Source organism: Odontesthes bonariensis, chromosome 13, assembly GCF_027942865.1.
Source record: "Odontesthes bonariensis isolate fOdoBon6 chromosome 13, fOdoBon6.hap1, whole genome shotgun sequence".
NCBI classification, from domain to species: Eukaryota; Metazoa; Chordata; class Actinopteri; order Atheriniformes; family Atherinopsidae; genus Odontesthes; species Odontesthes bonariensis.
Genome location: NC_134518.1, coordinates 19236639 through 19254821, shown reverse-complemented (window position 1 = coordinate 19254821; position 18183 = coordinate 19236639). Strand labels below are relative to the sequence as shown.

Sequence of the window (18183 nt, the reverse complement as noted above, 5' to 3'; positions counted from 1 at the left end):
AGCCAAACATTGGCACGTTCCAGCTTCTGAAGTATGAGGGTTTGGTCGCTTTATTTGTTTTATATCATTGTGAATTTACCATCTTTTGGTTTTGGACAGCTGACAAATCAAAACAGGCAGCCTCAAGACATCCGGGAAATTCTAATGGGCATTAGCTCTGAGCAAAATTATGATATTATATGAAATGCTGATCGGTTTATGAATCTAAATATTTATCCCTTTATTATCTCTCATTGTTTTGGATATATGTGGGCCTTCTTGTGACTAGGTGAACAGGGCTAATTGATGGCAATATTAGGTGTCCACTAATTTCTTCACCATTTGATTCACTAGACAACCAACTTCTCATTCAGATTTACAAGAGATGTTTTATATACAGTACTAAGTCTAGAGCCAGCTCTCATTTTTTATATACATTGCCGAGCAAACAGGAAACAGTTGCCTCGATAAATTGAAGCCTGTGCAAACATAAATGGAAATACACTATATAAGGCAGAAACAGTTTGTACAATTTTACCATACTTCGAAAGTCAATATTTGGTATGAAGGATGATTTTTCAACGCAGCCTGAACCCTCTTAAAGAAGCTTTCTATCATTTCTCTAAGCACTCATCAGGAATAGTTCTCCAGGCTTCTTGAAGGACATTTCCAAGCTCTTCTTTGGATGTTGGCTTCCTTTTGTTACGCTCTCTGTCAGCATAATCCCACACTGCTTCAATACTGTGGAGGTCCGGGCTCTCGGGAGGATTCTTCCCTCCATAAGACCTGTTGCCGATGATTTTCAGTCCACATCTTGTGTCAATAGGCATACCTCATTCTTTTCTCTCAGTTTCCCTTCTCTTCAGAATGGCTTCTTGACAGCCACCCTTCCATGGAGACCATTTATTATGAGGCATCAGTGATGAGTAGATGGATCAACTCAATGGTTCGATGCAGGTCTTGTGTTGGGTCTTTGTTGGACTTTTTTGGGGAAATCACTTACTGGGGCTGTTCATCTGGTACGTTGTGCCACTTCTTATTTTTTCCTCCACTTTTCTGATTTCCTAAGATTTTTAAAGGCACACTGTACACCATGCTGAGATATGCCAAGTATTCAGCTCATAGCTCTTTGGGAATACCCTTGTTGGGGCAAAACGTAGATTTTATGTCTGTCAAACTGGGTCATCCTTGGCTTTTTTCTGTAAAGGAAACTAAAGAAATGGTAACAAATATACCTTTGTGTCTGGCTGATGGTAACAAATGCAAAGTTGGTTCTTGCTAAACTGTGTAGACACAACACTATTTCATCCTTTGAGTGAGGTGCTTTTTTTCTGCTTGAATGATGGGGGGGTCATGGTCGGTTTTAAGTGGTTTGACAAATAGACAAAAAAGGTTTTTCATCAGTCCAGTTTCTTAAGAAAAAAACTCCAGAAAGCCAGGAGAACCGTTGCTCAATACCATTTCAAAAGACATTACAAGAATGTTTGGCTTAGTGGCAGCAAAATCTAAAGACATGATGGGCGGCTTAAGACTTTTGCAGAGTACTGTACTAATATACTTAATCGTGACTAAATTTAGTTATATGGCCCATCTTCAATAGACATTAATTGTGTATTGACATTTTGAACAAAATATTCCTAGTGTTCTGAATGATAATAATTAGATCCTCGCTCACTATCAAATTATCAGAAAGCTGCATAATACATGAATCAAGGTCCTCTGAGCAAATACCAGAGGCCAGAAGCAGAATTCCAAGCATTGGTATGAACTTCAACTTTGCGTCTCCCAGCAGGTGTGGGAGTGAATTTATGAACAGCAATTCTTTGTATGAAATAGAAGTTACAGAGTCAAGGTGCAAACACTTTTGAAGGCCACAGTTGAACAAAATCTCTGGTTTTCATGGTGCTTGTCAACACGCGCAGCAACTGAGACATTGAATAGCGCTGGAAATACAAAGTTAATATTTACCAATATCACACAGAAAACCCTGTGAAAGAGATTTGAGAAATGCGACGCATCAATTACTGTGCGGCAACTACCTCTCACCTCCAAGTTGAAAACATTCGCCATCAATATTCAGCATGGCGGATCAGACAAAACGGTGGAGGTGAAATGTGCAGTAGTGAGACTTAGTTTTATAGCTGCTTCTCCTTCTCATCTCTGGTGCTCCTATCCCTCATCCCTCCCCTTCCTTCCCTATCCCAGCAGGAGGTCACTGAAGAGATGTCGCTGCCAAATGACCCAATCATGTCGGCAGACACAAACAGCTGACTCAGGGGGAAAAAAGGTTGTACCAGAGGATTCAGATTGCAAGCCAGCGAGATCTGCGCTGGAGGGGGTGGGGGACGGTATAAGGAGGAGACATTGAGGTGGGAGGGAAACCGGGTGTGGGCTAAAGAAGAGTGAGTAGGGGGTGGCGGTGCTGGGGTGAGTTGTTCATTTCTGGAACGTTGCTTCAGTTCAACTCGGGAATGATGGAAATATTCTGCGTAGCCAAACCCAGAGTGGAAGGTGTATGGTAATCATGTCGGGGAAGGAATGCCAAATATGTGCGTGAGAACGGAGCTGTGACCTGAGAGCTGCAGGAATTATGGGCCAGAATCCCACAGACCCAGAGGAAGCACACACACCCATTTCCAACACATACACATATCATATATTAATGGTGCTCCACCAAGCACAAATCCATCTCACATAACTTATTCCCAGAATTCAAAACATTCTACTATACAGAACTAAACCCAGAAAAACCATCCCCCCTCATTCTTCCGAAGAAAACACGGTGCAGAATAATTGGACAAAAGTACTGTAAACTCAACTATATACAACAGAGCTTTGCTATAAAATGTACGACTTAAATAATTTCAAATACACACCCCCCCACCCCGTCACAGCGACAGTGTTTACAAGAGTGTGCATGTGATTTTCTGTAACAGGTTGTTTAGACACCAAGCTCCAACCCAACAGTCGGAGCCAAAGCCTCATAAACAGATTTCACAGCAAGAGAAAGTGAGTTTGTGCTTCCATCTAGTGGCCGTTTGCAGAACAGTAGCAACGTTGTCACACAAATGAGTTTCACCAAAAAAAATGCCTCTACTTAAAAACAAACATGTCTACATTGTAAAAAAAAAAAGAACGTTACAGTCAAAACAGTAAGTTTTTTTGCTCAATATCAGTCTAATACACTAATAGGCTAAAGTCCAGTCGATCCCTTCATATAATTGATATGCTGATTTATTCAAAATGTGTTGTAGTTTTTGCTATTGAGAATAGCACATCATCTCATATAACTGCGCCGGGGTGATCACAACACTATTTTTGCAAAGTGTGGTAAAATAAAGATAACCGTCTACTCAACATACATAGAGAAATACACTTTGGGATGAGGTATTTTGAACCTGTACGACGTCACAATGCATCAGCTCTTCCAAACTGTTCTCTCTATCAGAGATCGGGGAGTGAGATCACATTTTGAGATTTTTTTTTTCTTTTTTTACCCCTTGGGAACATCTGGGAATTCCCCACACAAACACACACACACACACACACACAAAAAAATAAAATAAATCACAAGTATCAATATTTCAACTGCAAGTCATCCACAGGTACTTCTTCCCCAGATTGTTTAAAGAATAAAAGAACAGATTTAAAGGCAAGCTGCTTGTTGCATCTACGCATCACATGGCGAGGCATACGACACAAATCCTCTCACACATGCACACAGACACGAACAGATAAGACACTTAGACACTCATTCATGTTATAGTTGGCTCAACACTCCACCACTGTCAAGTACTTTATTCACAATAAGGTCATTTTCTTCTTTAAAAAATCATTTTTAATATACAACACAATTTGACAAGACAACTCCGTTTACAGCTAAATTTGAGCTCTTGAATTCCAGCTTCTCTCATAACCAAAGCAAGCACGTAGATGATCGGAGAGAAAGATGGCGTGAAAGGGACAGATGAACATGGGTCGAAGTAAGAAGAAAAAAAAAAATGAGGAAAAAGACGGTAAGAGAGAGAAAGAGGGGGGGCAAGGACTAGGCTTAGTAGTATGATTTTTGTACTAAGAACCAAAATACTCAAATAAAATTAGAAAATAACAGTAATAAAAAAAACAGTAAGAAAGAGTTAAAGAGAAAAAAAAAAAAAAGCAGAGGTGTACCAGGACGCTGTATCCACGGCAACCTCACATGCATGTCTGATGCTTCTGCTCTGTTCTGCCATTTCACAAGTCCATATACGCAAACACACACCTTTTTGAGTGTGTGCACCCCCAAATTCCAAGCGAGTGTGCATCTCTGGGGGGGAGGGGGAGCGAGGGGGGTGGGGGGGATGGAGAGAGAGACGAGGAGGAGCGAGAAGAAGTGAGATAGAGCGGGGAAGTTATCCCCAACACATTTCTCCTTTGTTCGCTCCCTCCATCTCCCGTCCTTCCCTTCTTTCCTAGAGCTGAGTAAAGAGTCTCTGTCTCCCACATCACAGCTCTGGTCATCCTCTGTCCAACTGTGCCACTGTGTATGTGTGCGTCTGTGTAATATATATAAATATATATCTAAGCGATTCATATCTGTGGAAACCTGTTTTGCTAGGGGTTAAAAACTGAGGAGCAGAAGCTGCTTTAAGTTTGTATCAAGGGGACAAAAAGGGAGCTTGTGGCTTATATAAGGTCTACGTTAATACTGTCATTAGTGTACTTTACAAAACATAAATTAGTAGAAGAAGGTGAACTTCTTGGGAGAGTTGCGTTGGGTCTGTAGTAAGGAATCCTCAGTGTTGATCTGTGTGTATGTCACTGTACTGGCAGGCAATGGGCACAAGCTTCGAGTCTGTCAGAACGGGCGGGGGGGTGTGGGGGGCTGAGCGGGAGATGGACAGAGAGATGACGAGGAGGAAGGAGATAAGATGGGCTCCTTTGCACGACAGATGCACCCATCAGCCAATTAGCCCTGGGTTTCCTCCAAGAAAGGGTGTGTTGGATGCCGCCACCTGCAGGGAGAAAGCAAAGGAGTCCTCAATCCCACACAGCTCTGCTCGGCAGGGGTGAGCACGGCAGCGATGGGATTTACACAACTATGAAAAGTCGCGTGTTCAAAGAGAATCTGGGTACCTGCTATCTAGAAATGTAAGTGTAGGTGCGGGAAGGAGATCGTCCCTCTGGCTGGCCGTTGGTTGAGACGTTCAGAAAGTCCCAGATCAGAATGGTGTCGTCGTGAGAACTGCTGATGATCTGAAACTCATCAAACTGCAGGCGGAACACGCGGCCAGAGTGCTCCTGATAACAACACACGCAAAAACATTCTTAATCATACAGCGTCTCGTACGTACCAATATGAGACGGAGAGGCAACAGGGAAGTCCCCGCATAGAGTAAAACAGTTTGGATCTGCGCTTAGAGTTATATACAAAATTACCATAGAAAATAAGCTTAAAAAAGGGTCTTTGTTTGGGGACTGCTGAACCTCAAGCACAGTTTTTATTTGACCGTATTTATTTATTGGACTAGCATCTCAGGGTCCATGTAAAAAAACAACGACTCTGTGTCAACGGTGATGAATGAGGACATTAGTTTTATACACTCTACAGATGAGAAGCCTCGAGTTTATAAAAACACGGCAAACGCATCCGTCTTTCAGCACCAGCTGTCACAAGAAAACGCACAAATGGTCAAACTTACCACTAGAGTGCGCAGACATAATGTGCTGGCAGGGGCGCGTGGGTCCAGCGCTGCCTGCAGGTCCCACACCTTTATCTTGCTGCAGAGAGACGCGGCACAGGAGAACGTCAGAAAAACAAATCCAGTCTCACGCTCCAAATTGCGTGTGCACAAGACTCACCCGTCGTAGGCGCCGCTGACAATCCGTTTGTTGTCAAAGCGAATGCAGCGCACCAGCTCCTCGTGACCTTCCAGCACTCGCAAACACGCCCCGCACTCAATGTCCCATAACCTATGGAAAAAGAAGCCTTTGTAAACATCCAACAGCAAAAAAATAAAAGATATTCAGATTGTGGATTTGCGTTCAAATATCACTGAGTATTGACGCTTTGAAGCAGGATTACACTTCTGAACTTAATCTTTAATGACACCACCCATTTTCCGTTCTTTGAGCTTTTCAATCTCCAGCAGACCGCCAGAGCCAACGATACCCGTCATACTAAAAACTTATGCATTGTTACACATGGTAATGATAAAGTGATCAAATTTCAGTCGGCGCTGCACTGATGGCAGCAAGCGGGACTTTTTGGTTTATCCGGCCATCTGGTGGCTTTCTCACCACCATTTAAGTGAGGCTGAACTTTTCATGCAGTCGTGGTCACAGAATTTCTCTGCTTTCTTGTACTTTAACGTGTAACAGGCAAAACAGAAAACAACTCAAGTCAATGTCAAATTTTAATGATAGGGTTGGCTGTCTTTTTTTTATTTATTTTTTTATTATTATTTAAATAGACGCTGCCAATACTGTATATTGTTATTGGGAATTCGTTTTGGCTTATTTTGGGCAAAGTTCATAGCAATAATCTGATATGACACGCATTGTTTAGAGGACATATTTATGTAAAGATTGTAAATAAACTGCAAAACCCTTTCAGAAAGTATATTCTTCAACAGATAAACTTAACAGCGACTGCACAGACGACCTTGAAGGTTTACTGTGCTCAGCTCTCACACACATACCTGATTGTGTTGTCGGACGAGCCGCTGACTACCAGACGATCTCTGTACTGTAGACAGGCAATTCCCCGCTTGTGACCATTTAGAGTGCGCACAAACTCACAGGTGCTGGTGCTCCATACCTGGAGAGAGGCAACGCAGAAAGCGGTGTAAAGCAAGGGCCACCATATATGTATATATATATATATATATATATATATATATATATTTTGATGATTCATGGTCTACTCGTGAACAGCTGAAGCGACAACTTCCCCAGCTCACCTTGATTGTGCGGTCCCCTGAGGCGGACACAATGTATTTGTCGTCAAAGTCAACCACATTGACAGCGGCCCGGTGTCCCACAAGGACGCGACGTAGGCTTATGTCAGTTGGCGAGGCCATGTCCCAGACTGCAATTGAACGGTCCTTGGAGCAGGTGACCATTAGACCATTCGCAAAGCGCAGGTGAAGAACTGCCTCGTTGTGGTGGATCAGCGTGTTCAGTACCTCCCCCGTCGTCACCTCCCACACTCTGAGGAGAAGGAGAGGAAGGAGCACATAAGGAGGCAAATATATAGAAGTAGGGACAGATGTCAGCATGGCCAAATGTTGAGGACAAAGGTGACAGCAGTTGAGAAGATGAGATGGAGCAAGAAGGTAAAAAAAAAAAAAAAAAAAAAAAAAGGGTGATGTTAAGTGAGTGGGGAGGTGTGTGAAACAAAGAGGGAAGAAATTGCAAAGAGAGAAGAGGAAAATGATAGCAGGAAGGGGCCAGGAAAACGGAAAAAATGAGATGGGCAGTACAAGGAATGGCAGAAACAAGATGGCATGGAAAAGACGTGCAATAGGAGCCAAAGGAAAAAGGAAGACAATGGAGAACGAGACCGAATTATGTTTGTTGGTTCTACAATGGAGAGAAACTCATGTCACACCTGCATGTGCACACACACACACACACACACACACACACACACACACACACACACACACACACACACACAGGTGTCTGTCAGTGAACTACACTGCTGGGCACTGAGAGTCAAATACAAAACACACTGGAAAAGCTGACAGCTAAACCTACAAACAAAGTGCCCGTCAAGCTGTTGCTAAGGAAGTGAAGTCATATTTTCCTTGGATACCACCCAGGGAGTACGCCTGAAGTGTGAAGTAATAAGAGAATTAATCTGGAGCTTCTGTGTGCAGTAGCCAAGCAAGTGTCAAAGTATCCACACAAGCCAGGCCTTTAAATATCTGCACTAAAACATCTCCCACTATCTCCAGTTACAGCAGTGAATCTGACTCTTTTCAACGCTTTGTCAGTAACTACACTATACATACATCCTATGTAACAGACAGTGGGGGGCAGCTGTAAGTTCAGTGGGAACCAACTGTAAAATTAGGGGCTGACCATCATACCTAAACACACGGTGTGCAAAGTAATATACTGTACACCGATTATTTAGAGCATTTAAAAAGAAAATCCTAAGAGCTTTATGCAATAATGGATAGGAAGGCATACTTTATAGAAACATCAAACGTCAAAATCTATTTTTTTAAACATTCTTTTATAAATCAACTGATCGCACACACGCAACAGCTGACAGAAGTTTTACTTGTAAATATGCTGTGCAAAACATCTCAGCTTTTTAAAAAAAAAAAAAATAAATAAAAAAGAGAGTTTCCTCCAATGGTGGAGTCATCCCGCTGCTACTTTAACTGATTGCCTTTACGCAGCCAAATGGTTTTCACCCTAAAGCCAGTTTATGGAGTCTTTACCACTTGCTTCACCATCTCTCTTTGTCTTGAAGAAATAGAGGCCTGACACCTCAACATATAAATCTTGAATTTATAGTAAATCAAATAGAATTTGAAACCGCTTGAAGATGACCTCCGGGATGAGTTATTCTATTGAAAAATATAAATCTCATCATTTAGCAAAAGTAATAAATAAAACCTGTTCTGTCATAGCTGTGGAACTGCTGTAACCATAACACCGTTTGGATGGGAAACGCAGTGGATCCGACTCTCTCGGTTGTACAGTTCCAGCGCCATGTGGCAAACAGAACCCACGCTCCAGAGCGGGCTTTTTGCAGTTTTTTCCAGAGACACCTCACTTTGTCCGGCATTTTTTGGAGAGGTTGTGGAGGTGGGAGGTCTTCAGTTGGTTGCAGTCTACATTTTATGATGCTATATGTCACTACATCCCACACATTGAACCTTTAAGGTCAATCATACCGTTAATTAATCTCATAGCCAGATTTTGTGACGATCCTGGTATTTTGCATTGCTAAAGTTGATCAAAGCAAATTCAAATAAATTCTTTCTAAATCTAAAAAAAAGAAAAAAGGAAAAAAAAGAGGTGCAATTTGATCAAATGAAGCATGGTTGTGTGTAAACCCAATCGATCCACCAGTTTTACAGTGAAATGAACATGCGGGGATCATATATTTTGCTGAAAGATGTGTATCATACCTGACAGTCGAGTCAGAAGAGCCGGTGACGATGACCCTCTCATCATACTGGAGACATAGTACTGAGCCTGTGTGACCGGTCAGTATCTTCAGACATTCCAGTGTCTGCTTGTCCCAGATCTGGGAAGCAAAAAAAGAGAAAAGAGAAAAGAAAGAGGAAGATGAGTGCAGCAGAGGGACATGTTGGCAGAGGAGGGCACAGGAAAAGTGGAAGAATACGGGATTTTCAAAAGGATGCATATATGGGTCATGCCAAGAATGGCCCATTCTCACGGCAATGCCCATGTGCTGTTCATGCCCCATTTCCCTACTGCTGTGCTGAGCTCCGCGCGTACAGAAAGCCATTCAGCTGTTCCCTGGGTGTGTGGGTCAGCCTCCCCCCATTACAATAAGACAAATCTGCTCTTCTCCTCCCACCATCCATGGCTTGTCTTCATCTTTTCTTCTTCGCAGGCCAGACAGATAAATGGAACACACAACTAGTCTGTAGCTGAGCCCTTTTATTCTCTAATTCACTTGTACTTTGTCTCAGTGTCTGCTGATTCAGCCCAGCGCCACACACACATACACAATAAGATGATAAGCCACTCTGAGCCACAAGAAAATTCAGTTCGCAAATGCACAAACAAAGGCTTCACGGAAACAGACACGCACAGCATGCACGTCTCTCTCACTGGGAAATACTTGCAGTCATTTCGGCTTTTATTCGTTGGTGGTGCCAAAACACACCAACATGATCAATGTTAATTACTTCGACGTGTCAGTTTGGACCAGAGGGGCAGACTGATTTATGCCGAGTTATGTTTAACTGCTGGGAAGCTTACAGAAATATGATAGCAACAGAGAGCTCAAATGCATTCAGCATATTGATAGAAGCAGTAGGAATTAAGCTATAGTGGGGGTGGTTAAATCATCATATAAAAAAATTTTAAAAAAAAGGAAAAATACAGGTAATATATAATATTTTGGCTATGCTACCATTGGAGGAGAAAAAAAAAAAAAAAAAAAAAAAAAAAAAAAAAAAACTGGCTATGCAGTTGCCCCTCAATAAGCATTGACCTGCTTTACTTTATTTGAACACCAACTCCCCCACACCCACCCAAACTGTAGTGTGGCCGAGGCTGTGATCAACAAAATCTGTTCCGATGGGAAGCGATAATCCTCTGGTGGCATTTTGGAAAATCGAGTTATCGAGTTACCATGTCTGAAAAATGCAGACTGATGAAGTGTGATGGGAACCGATTGAACGCCAAATGTACAAGCTTACTACTTTGCAAATTGTCAACAAGTACTGTACATTTGCACTCATTTCATCCGTTAGTTACATGAAGTTAGACTGAGCGTGGTGCAAAAGCAGTTCCGCAGCTTTGCTGTTACACAGAGCAGAAGTTATTGACTGCAGGAAGAAAGTTCCATTTGAAGTGCAGCTTACTGGAGAATGAGAACAGCAGTGACTTCATATCAGCGCATAAGCAATTATACCCCAACTAATATTACCACCTTCAATATATAGAGAAAGAAGAAAAGAAAACAGCTGAAAAGAAAATGTTAAGTTTTATCATCTCAGACGGTCGTACTTGTATAATAACCGAAAAACAAATACCTTGATGGAGTTGTCCCTAAGGCCACTGATAATCTTGTCATCGTCGTACTGGAGACAGTAAACCCCTTTACTGTTTTCCGAGCGACACTGAATCCTCTGCAAGTTGTGTCTGCCGCATCGCCAATTAGCCTCAATAGTCTGTGGAGGAATCGCGAGAGATGAATGAGACGAGATGGGAAACATTCAAAGACAGCACTGCCTTTTTAAAAGAGGAGATGGAGAAAAATATCAAATCACATCAAGCCATTTGAGGTGAAACAAACCTGTATACGCTCCAAATCATTTATTCAACCTTCTGTAGGAAAATAAAATGCATCTCTGGGGCGCGAGAGATTGGTTTTAAAAGAAACAGATTCGATACAAAATCTAGTTTATTCATCTGATGGCAGCAAAGATTTCCTGCCAGACGGGACTATTTTCTTAAAGACCGACTGGAATAAAGTGGCCCCCATCCTCCAAGCAGTTTTTGCTGCGCCCATCTGTGCACCCGGTGCATCTTCGGTGAGATGCACCCAGCCTCTCCCTGTGGGGTGGTCACCACACTCTCAGACAGAGAGATTATTACCCAGAGTTTCTGTCCATGCAGCCTGCTGCCTCCGCGGTTCAACGGGGCACTGAAAAGGGTTTAATTAAGTCTCCACCTTTCAAGCTCAGAGAGGGCACCGTTAGTGGAGGAAATAGCCTCACTCCTGAGGAATGGAGCAATAATGTCAATCCCTCAGCCAGAGGCATAGAGGTGCTTCTTCTCCAGTGTTTTGAGACCCAACGGTATGACATTAAAGTCTGAATGAAAACTCAAAGACACTGGAGTTTAATCAATTATTTCCAAATAAGAAAAGGAAATAATCTCTTGGGTGTCTGTTGTGTTTTCTGTTCAGCAGTACTTCTAATAAAAGGCTGTAAAGCGCCAGATCCAACGAGGATGTGAAAAATTGAAAAACAAAAACGTCTAAAAAGTTACAGAAGAAATAAACTGACCTGCTAATACAAAGCCAGTTTAGCTGTTGCGTCTTACCTCTATGTCTTGGATGATCTTAGGATAAAGGGAGTGATAGTAAGAGTTGGGTGGGACTTCTGATGTGCGGTTCTTGAACAGATATTTCTCCCTGAGGAAGGAGAAAAGGAACAAAAACAAACTTAACATGACGATGGCAACTGCTTTGCACCCTGTGGGATTTTCTTTCATCTTTAACAGACTCTAAAAAGGCACACCACTAGTAACTTTTGAGTTTTTCCTCATCCACAAGTAGTCAGGGGAGAAACAAACGCACAAGACACAAACAGTTCAACGATACCCTCAGCAATCATCCACTTATGGGCTTAAAGCGTGTGTGCATTCGTCCTCACCATTGGTGTCTCTCAGACAGGCCTTTCCAAAGCGGGTCAGTTCGGACCATACGTTCAATGAGCTTCTTCCACAGCATACCCTCGGAGATGACCCTTTGCCACTCTTTACACACCAGCTCTGCTGAGCACAGCGAGCGTGCGTCCAGGAAAGACAGGATGTTCTCCGCTATGTGATCCAAGCCTTGGGCTAAAAAGAGGGAGACGGAAGCTAAGTATATGAACCAAAAGGCCTTTTTCTTTTCGTTTTATTTTACAAAGATTATCAGTGAATCCATCGGCGTGTAAAAGAATCATGCCAAAAGATAAAATGAGGAAAACCGATGTTCACCTCTGTGCAGCATATTTTTAATCTGCAAATTAGGGCGATTAATTAATACCTTCTGTATTTATCCCGAAAAAAAAAAAATCATGACAATGATGATTTACATTCCTGCCGAACTGCATCCAACACCACCAGGGACTACAACTCATAAAAAGTTGGATTTACACATTCATCCGCGTGTACCTGGCAATGCAGTGATGAAGTCCCTCTGCAGCATGGGTTTGAGGTAGGAGTTGATGTGGCCGTGCTGGTAGTGGCACATACGGGAAATCAGGCGCTCGACAAACTCCACCTGGTCGGCCTCTGACCACTGGTCAAACAGGGCGATGCAGTGTTCCTTTTCCTTCTCATAGTTCCCTTCTGATGGACGCTTGCGAGAAACCACGCCAGGACCATTACTAAGCTGTAAAGATCAGAAATAAAAACAGATTGGTTAAATATCCGTTTCTCCTTAGGCCAGCGAACGGTTTCCACATCCACTCAAGCACAGGGCTTGCTGATGGAGTATTTACAATCGAGTTCAAACAATTTACACACGTCGATCCTTTGAAATGCAACACACATATATACACATATATATATATATATGCTTGAAACAATGTCAACTAAAATAAACACACACCTTGAGAACTGTAGTCTTCTTTGGCGACAGATCGTCCATGAGGTTCTGTGACTCCATCCCTGGCGTATTCTGTTGAAAGGGACACAAAACAAAGAGAAGGTGCGGGTTAGTGTTTCCCTTCTAATTGATTCTGTAAAGGGCCACTAAGAGCCAGGGCAGCAGTGTGTACAGCGCTTGACGCAAGAGTGCCACAGTAACAGCCAAGGAAGGGTAACCATCGAGAACTCTGAGGCGTGCGCGCACAAACAGCCGTGCATACACACACACATATGGAGTGAAGTAAACTGGAGCACCTCAACAAAAGGAATCTATCTGCTTTCTTGTCTGCGATATGAGCTAAGTAGTCTGGACAGGAAATTAAAGAGCAAAATCTTGGGTATGTCACTGGCACCAGCTCAGGCCTGACAGTAATGGAACAGATAGTGGTCATAGAGCATCTACAGAGCGTAGAAAAGAAACAAAAAGAAACCCGACCCCACCTATTTCTACCATGTCTTTGGTCTCACAGTGACCCGAGTCCTGTGAAAAATGGATGACAAACATGCTTTGGAGACTTGAATCATTTGAACACAAATGGGGTAATGATTACCCAATCACACTGAACAACTAACTGATATTGTTTTGCATATCTATCTGACTTTATCTGTCAACCTCAGGGTTTTAGAGCACTTGTGCTTATTTGGAAGCCACAGATAGTGTCACGATCTTGCCAACATCATGTTTGTTTGAGGACTAAGGACATATTTACATTGGCCAGTCTTTTCGGACAGTCATGTTTGCATTTGTCATAGTAACAATTTTATCAACTTTGCATACACTTTAACTTTGTAGGCTCTCTCTTACATGTTACACAGAACAACACAAACCATTCAGAGTAAAGCTACGTCTAAAAGGCAACGATGCACCCCACCCTCATTTTCTTCTTCCTATTTATTCACAATTTAATTTAGGGAAGTGTGACACACAAGGGCTTTACCTGAGAGAGATTTGCTGCTGTGGTACTTCTGTATGGTTATGACTGAACCACAGCTCTGCTATGACAATTGTAACGTTGGCAAGAAATCCGAAATAAAGGTTGTTTTTTTTTCAGTCGTAACAGCCCAACTTTCAGTGCTTCTTCAGAGGCTGAAAAGGTGCTTTTGGTGAACTATCGTGTGCAAACCTTAAAAGTTGTTTTACTTGTTGTTTTGAAGGACAAAGTAAAATGTATTCCTGATTCGCTGAGTGCACTTATCCTTGTGTTGCGTTGCTGCCAAGTGTGGAAATTGGGCAAAATTACCAGAACAGATTGGTGGTTGCTGTGAATATAACCGCACAAACAAAAGATCCAAGTACCAAGACCAAAGCAGACAGGACACAAAGCCAGAATGGTCTTGCCAGTGTTGGTGATCATGCAGAGCAGAAGAAAGAATTAAAAAAAGGACAGACAGACCAGGTTTGGCCAGGCAAGCAGGCAAGCAAGCATGTAGCCTCTCAGAGCTTGAAGACCCCCCACCTCGGCCCTCACACCTCCAGGTAGAAGAGGAGAGAACACTACTCCTCAGTGCATGGTTATTCTCTGGTAGATCCTGCATCCTTCCGCCATTACCATGTCAGTGTTTAGGAAATTGTGTTCTTCTCAATCTTATCAGTGTGTACAAGTGTACAGTTTTCAGTACAAGCCACACTTGCTGACTTTTAAAGTATTATAGATGCCGTAATATCTTTAGCAGGATTTAAAAGAAGTTCTACTTTGGACAGCTAAAATTGCACTTCGAGCAGAAAGGGTCTGAGGATGCACCAGAGAAGAACCCAAAAGAGTCGAGCACTTCCAAAAGGAAGGAAAGGACAACGGAAGGTGAAGAGGTAGGAGGGTGAGATGGGGGTGAGTGGGTGCCATCAGCACCAAGGTGGTATGAGGAGGTGTGTGGAGTGGGCAAAGAAAATTGAAGGGTGAGGAGATGGCGAGGGAGGAAGGGAGAGGAGGAGGAGCAGCAGAATTAAGAGGAGAGAGGCAGAACCTGGTTGTGAGCCCGGGTGGAGGGGATGCTCTGCAGGCACCTGAGTGCACACAAACTCTCAGCCACCGAGGAGCAGCCCAGCCAGAGAGAGCGAGGCACAGAGCACTGTGTGAAAGAGAGAGAGGAAGGGAGAACGAAGTGGACAAGGTGAGGGAGGACAAGAAAAGTAAGAGCGAGAGACCAGAGATGGAAAGTAAAGAAAAAGAAGAGGGAGGTTGATGAGGGGAGTTGGAGGAAACCAAAAGGGTGCGTGAATGGGTGGGTCGATGGATGGACAGATGGGTGGAAGTGGTGGAGTGTTGTCAAGGAACAGGAGGAGTGGAGCGTGGGTTTTGTGTTAGAATACAAAATTAATGGATAAATAAATAAAGTTTGGTTGGAGATTGAAGAGGAGGCGAGTGTGTAACCACCAAAAGTGTGGAGAGAAAAAGAGGGAAGGAGGTGGGGGATAGTGAGGGGAAAAACCAGTATTAGAGCTACACACATTTGCACAGTGAGCGCAGGAACACACACTCCTTCACACACAAGATACAGACTGATAAACATACACACAGAAGCATTATTAGACATGAATTCAGTGGGGATAGGTAGAGGACAGGGAGGGGCAATGGAATTGTCAATTACTGCCACTATTGTTTTGACAGAAACCCCACACACTGTTCTGCCATCCCCACTCTCATGAGTGGTTAGTGAAGAACACTGGGACAAAAACATAAATCAAATCAAACTAAACACACAGACACAACTCGTATATCAGAATTTTTTTCCTGAGGGGTTGAAATATTTTGGTCTTCACATGTGAAGGCAGACTCGACACCCTCAGGCCATTTTTATCCTGTGTAAGTCAAGAGAATTAGGAGGGTGGCAGTAACCTTGTCAAGGCATCTGGCTTCATATCTTAACTAATTACACGATTTGGTTTGATCAATTGTTTTTCTTCATCGTGATATTACATCTCTTGGCTGTGTTAACATTTTCATAAATTTTGTTTTCAAATGATTTTACCTGGATAGAGAAAATGGATGGATGTTCTCATACAAGTTTGACAGGTTTGTCTTTATCTAGTGATTTAAAGCCCCCCCTCACTTTAAATGTAATTGTTTTTAACCATTTATTTAAGTCCAGTGATCGCATGATCTTTTGGATGACTCTGTGTTTATATCCAATTTTAGGCCAATGATTATTATTCACTTTTTATAGACACCTACAGCTCGTGGACATGCAATCCTTTCGCCGGAGTAAATAAGCATCTCTCTCGGGCAAACTTGGGTTCAACGTGACAGGACTAGTTCACAATTGTTACCAAACACAATCCCATATTATTTTCTAGGCCTAAATTAAGATTTAAGAGATGGTTAGCAAAACCAAGTTTGTTTGTCAGAGGAAACCGATACATGTAACGTGCTGTGTGTGTGGAATGACCATAACTTTCAAGATGGACATTAAATCATTCAATATGTGAGTTCCGTGTCAAAATAAAACAAGCATTCGTGAATAATCGTAACTACCCCTTCTTTCCGATCACTGTGACCCCTGTAATGATAATGTTAGCTGCTGGCAAGCTAGCATTAGCCTTGTTGGCTTGCTTATCGACACAACAACTAATGTAAGAGAGAACTGCTCTTTCGTTGACTGAATCTGCCTGTCTAAAAGGCAACTTGATATTATGATGGTAGTGGGTATTATTGTCACACAAAAGAACCTGTCTACTGGTGTGACCAATTGTCTGTCTCGGTAAGGAAATGTCTATCGAGTATATAAGCATTATTTAGCACGCTAGCTATTCAGCTGCGTGCTAATGCTCGCTAATCGCGGTATCGGTGTGTGAATGAAAAAGCAATACTTCCTTCTACGCACTTTAGAAGTATAAACAGACAGGCAGCACACCGTTAGGATTTTCACTACTATTCGTTGTATTGTGACATACGTTTGAGTGCCCCTCACATTTATCACCGTGTTGGATGCCGACCCATAAACTACATAGTATAACATATTGTTACACGTAAATGTACGTGGTTCATCGACTCCTAGCCAGTGTTAGCAGGACGGCTAGCTGAGATCAGACAGGGCCCTGTTAAAGTGGCGCAGCGTCACCGCAGTAAACGCTACCCCAAGAATCCTCGGCTGTCTGTCGGCCGACGACCGTGTACAAACCTATTCATTTCCGCATTATTTATCCATTCTGCCTCAACCAACATGTTTGACTTTCCGTATATATTCATACACGTATTTTTTTGTTTGTCAATACGACCGATGTGTTGAGCATTCTTAACAAGATAAAAGATATTTTCAGGCCCTCCCTCTGATTTCTGGTCCCCCCCTCCTCCTCCTTTCTCCTCCACCTCTCCCGACAAGCCGCCTCAGCTCATTCCTGTCGTCGAACCGAGCCTCGGCGCTTTCCCTAATAATAGGCTGTCAGAGGTCCCTTCGGACGGTCAGAATATAATACTGAAACAGATCTTACCATCAGCTCCACCGTCTTGTCCTCCATCTCCGGCTCCATGTTGACGATCCCCCCCGAAACTCGCTATGAAAATGGAAACCCAGCCCTGCGTCGGCGGCCCGCAAATTCAGAGACGTCATTCACTTCGCACAACCACACGGCTTTGGTAGGGCAGTGTCAAAGGGTGGATGGGGGATGGGAACGCCCATGCAATAATAGAGGAGCGTTGATTGGACATATTCTATCTAAAGAGGTGTGGCTTGGTGCCTTGGTTTTTATTGATTGGCTTACCGTGCTACTAAGGCTTTCCCCGGTGACTCCCCCAAACAAAAAGGCAAATGGATGAAGATGCTGTTGCTATCCTGAAGAGGAGTACACTAAGGCAAAATCAATCATCCGCATAGCGTTGCTATGAAATGCTGCAGGATGCTGGCCATTGAAACATGCTTGGACAATTTAAACCCAGTCTGATAAAATAGTAACAGATGATGTGATGAGAACCTAAGGTGCAGTGCAGCTATTGCTTTGTAATATGGTCATTTTGTACAGTTTTTTGCGTGGCTTCATGGCATTTTCATTCAAATCTGCATTTGGAGACCTATGAAAGGGCCGCGCATGTTTCAAATGAATAAGCACAGGGATAATTCAAAAGTTAGATACCAGTAACACGAGATCCTTACATATAAGCAAGGTAGCTGCTTGCATGAACTTTACAGAGTAAAACCTAGGATTGCATT

The 18183-nt window shown here is 42.8% G+C and overlaps 1 protein-coding gene across 2 annotated transcripts; it reads right to left on the bottom strand.

The window, feature by feature from the left end:
• Positions 1 to 3733: 3733 nt before the first annotated feature.
• Positions 3734 to 17622, bottom strand: fbxw11a (F-box and WD repeat domain containing 11a). 2 transcript variants are annotated; one of them, XM_075481325.1, is made up of 14 exons: positions 17468 to 17622; positions 15004 to 15108; positions 13004 to 13072; positions 12565 to 12784; positions 12060 to 12246; positions 11728 to 11818; positions 10713 to 10850; positions 9111 to 9229; positions 6921 to 7170; positions 6660 to 6778; positions 5821 to 5931; positions 5661 to 5739; positions 5095 to 5259; positions 3734 to 4973 (listed from the first exon to the last, which is right to left on the bottom strand). In XM_075481325.1, exons 1-13 carry the CDS (start codon positions 17504 to 17506, stop codon positions 5098 to 5100), a joined length of 1689 nt encoding a protein of 562 aa, XP_075337440.1. In that variant the 5' UTR covers positions 17507 to 17622; the 3' UTR covers positions 3734 to 4973; positions 5095 to 5097. The 2 variants fall into 2 exon arrangements, with proteins under 2 accessions (XP_075337440.1, XP_075337441.1); XM_075481326.1 differs by lacking the exon at positions 15004 to 15108.
• Between the last annotated feature and the right edge of the window lie 561 nt (positions 17623 to 18183).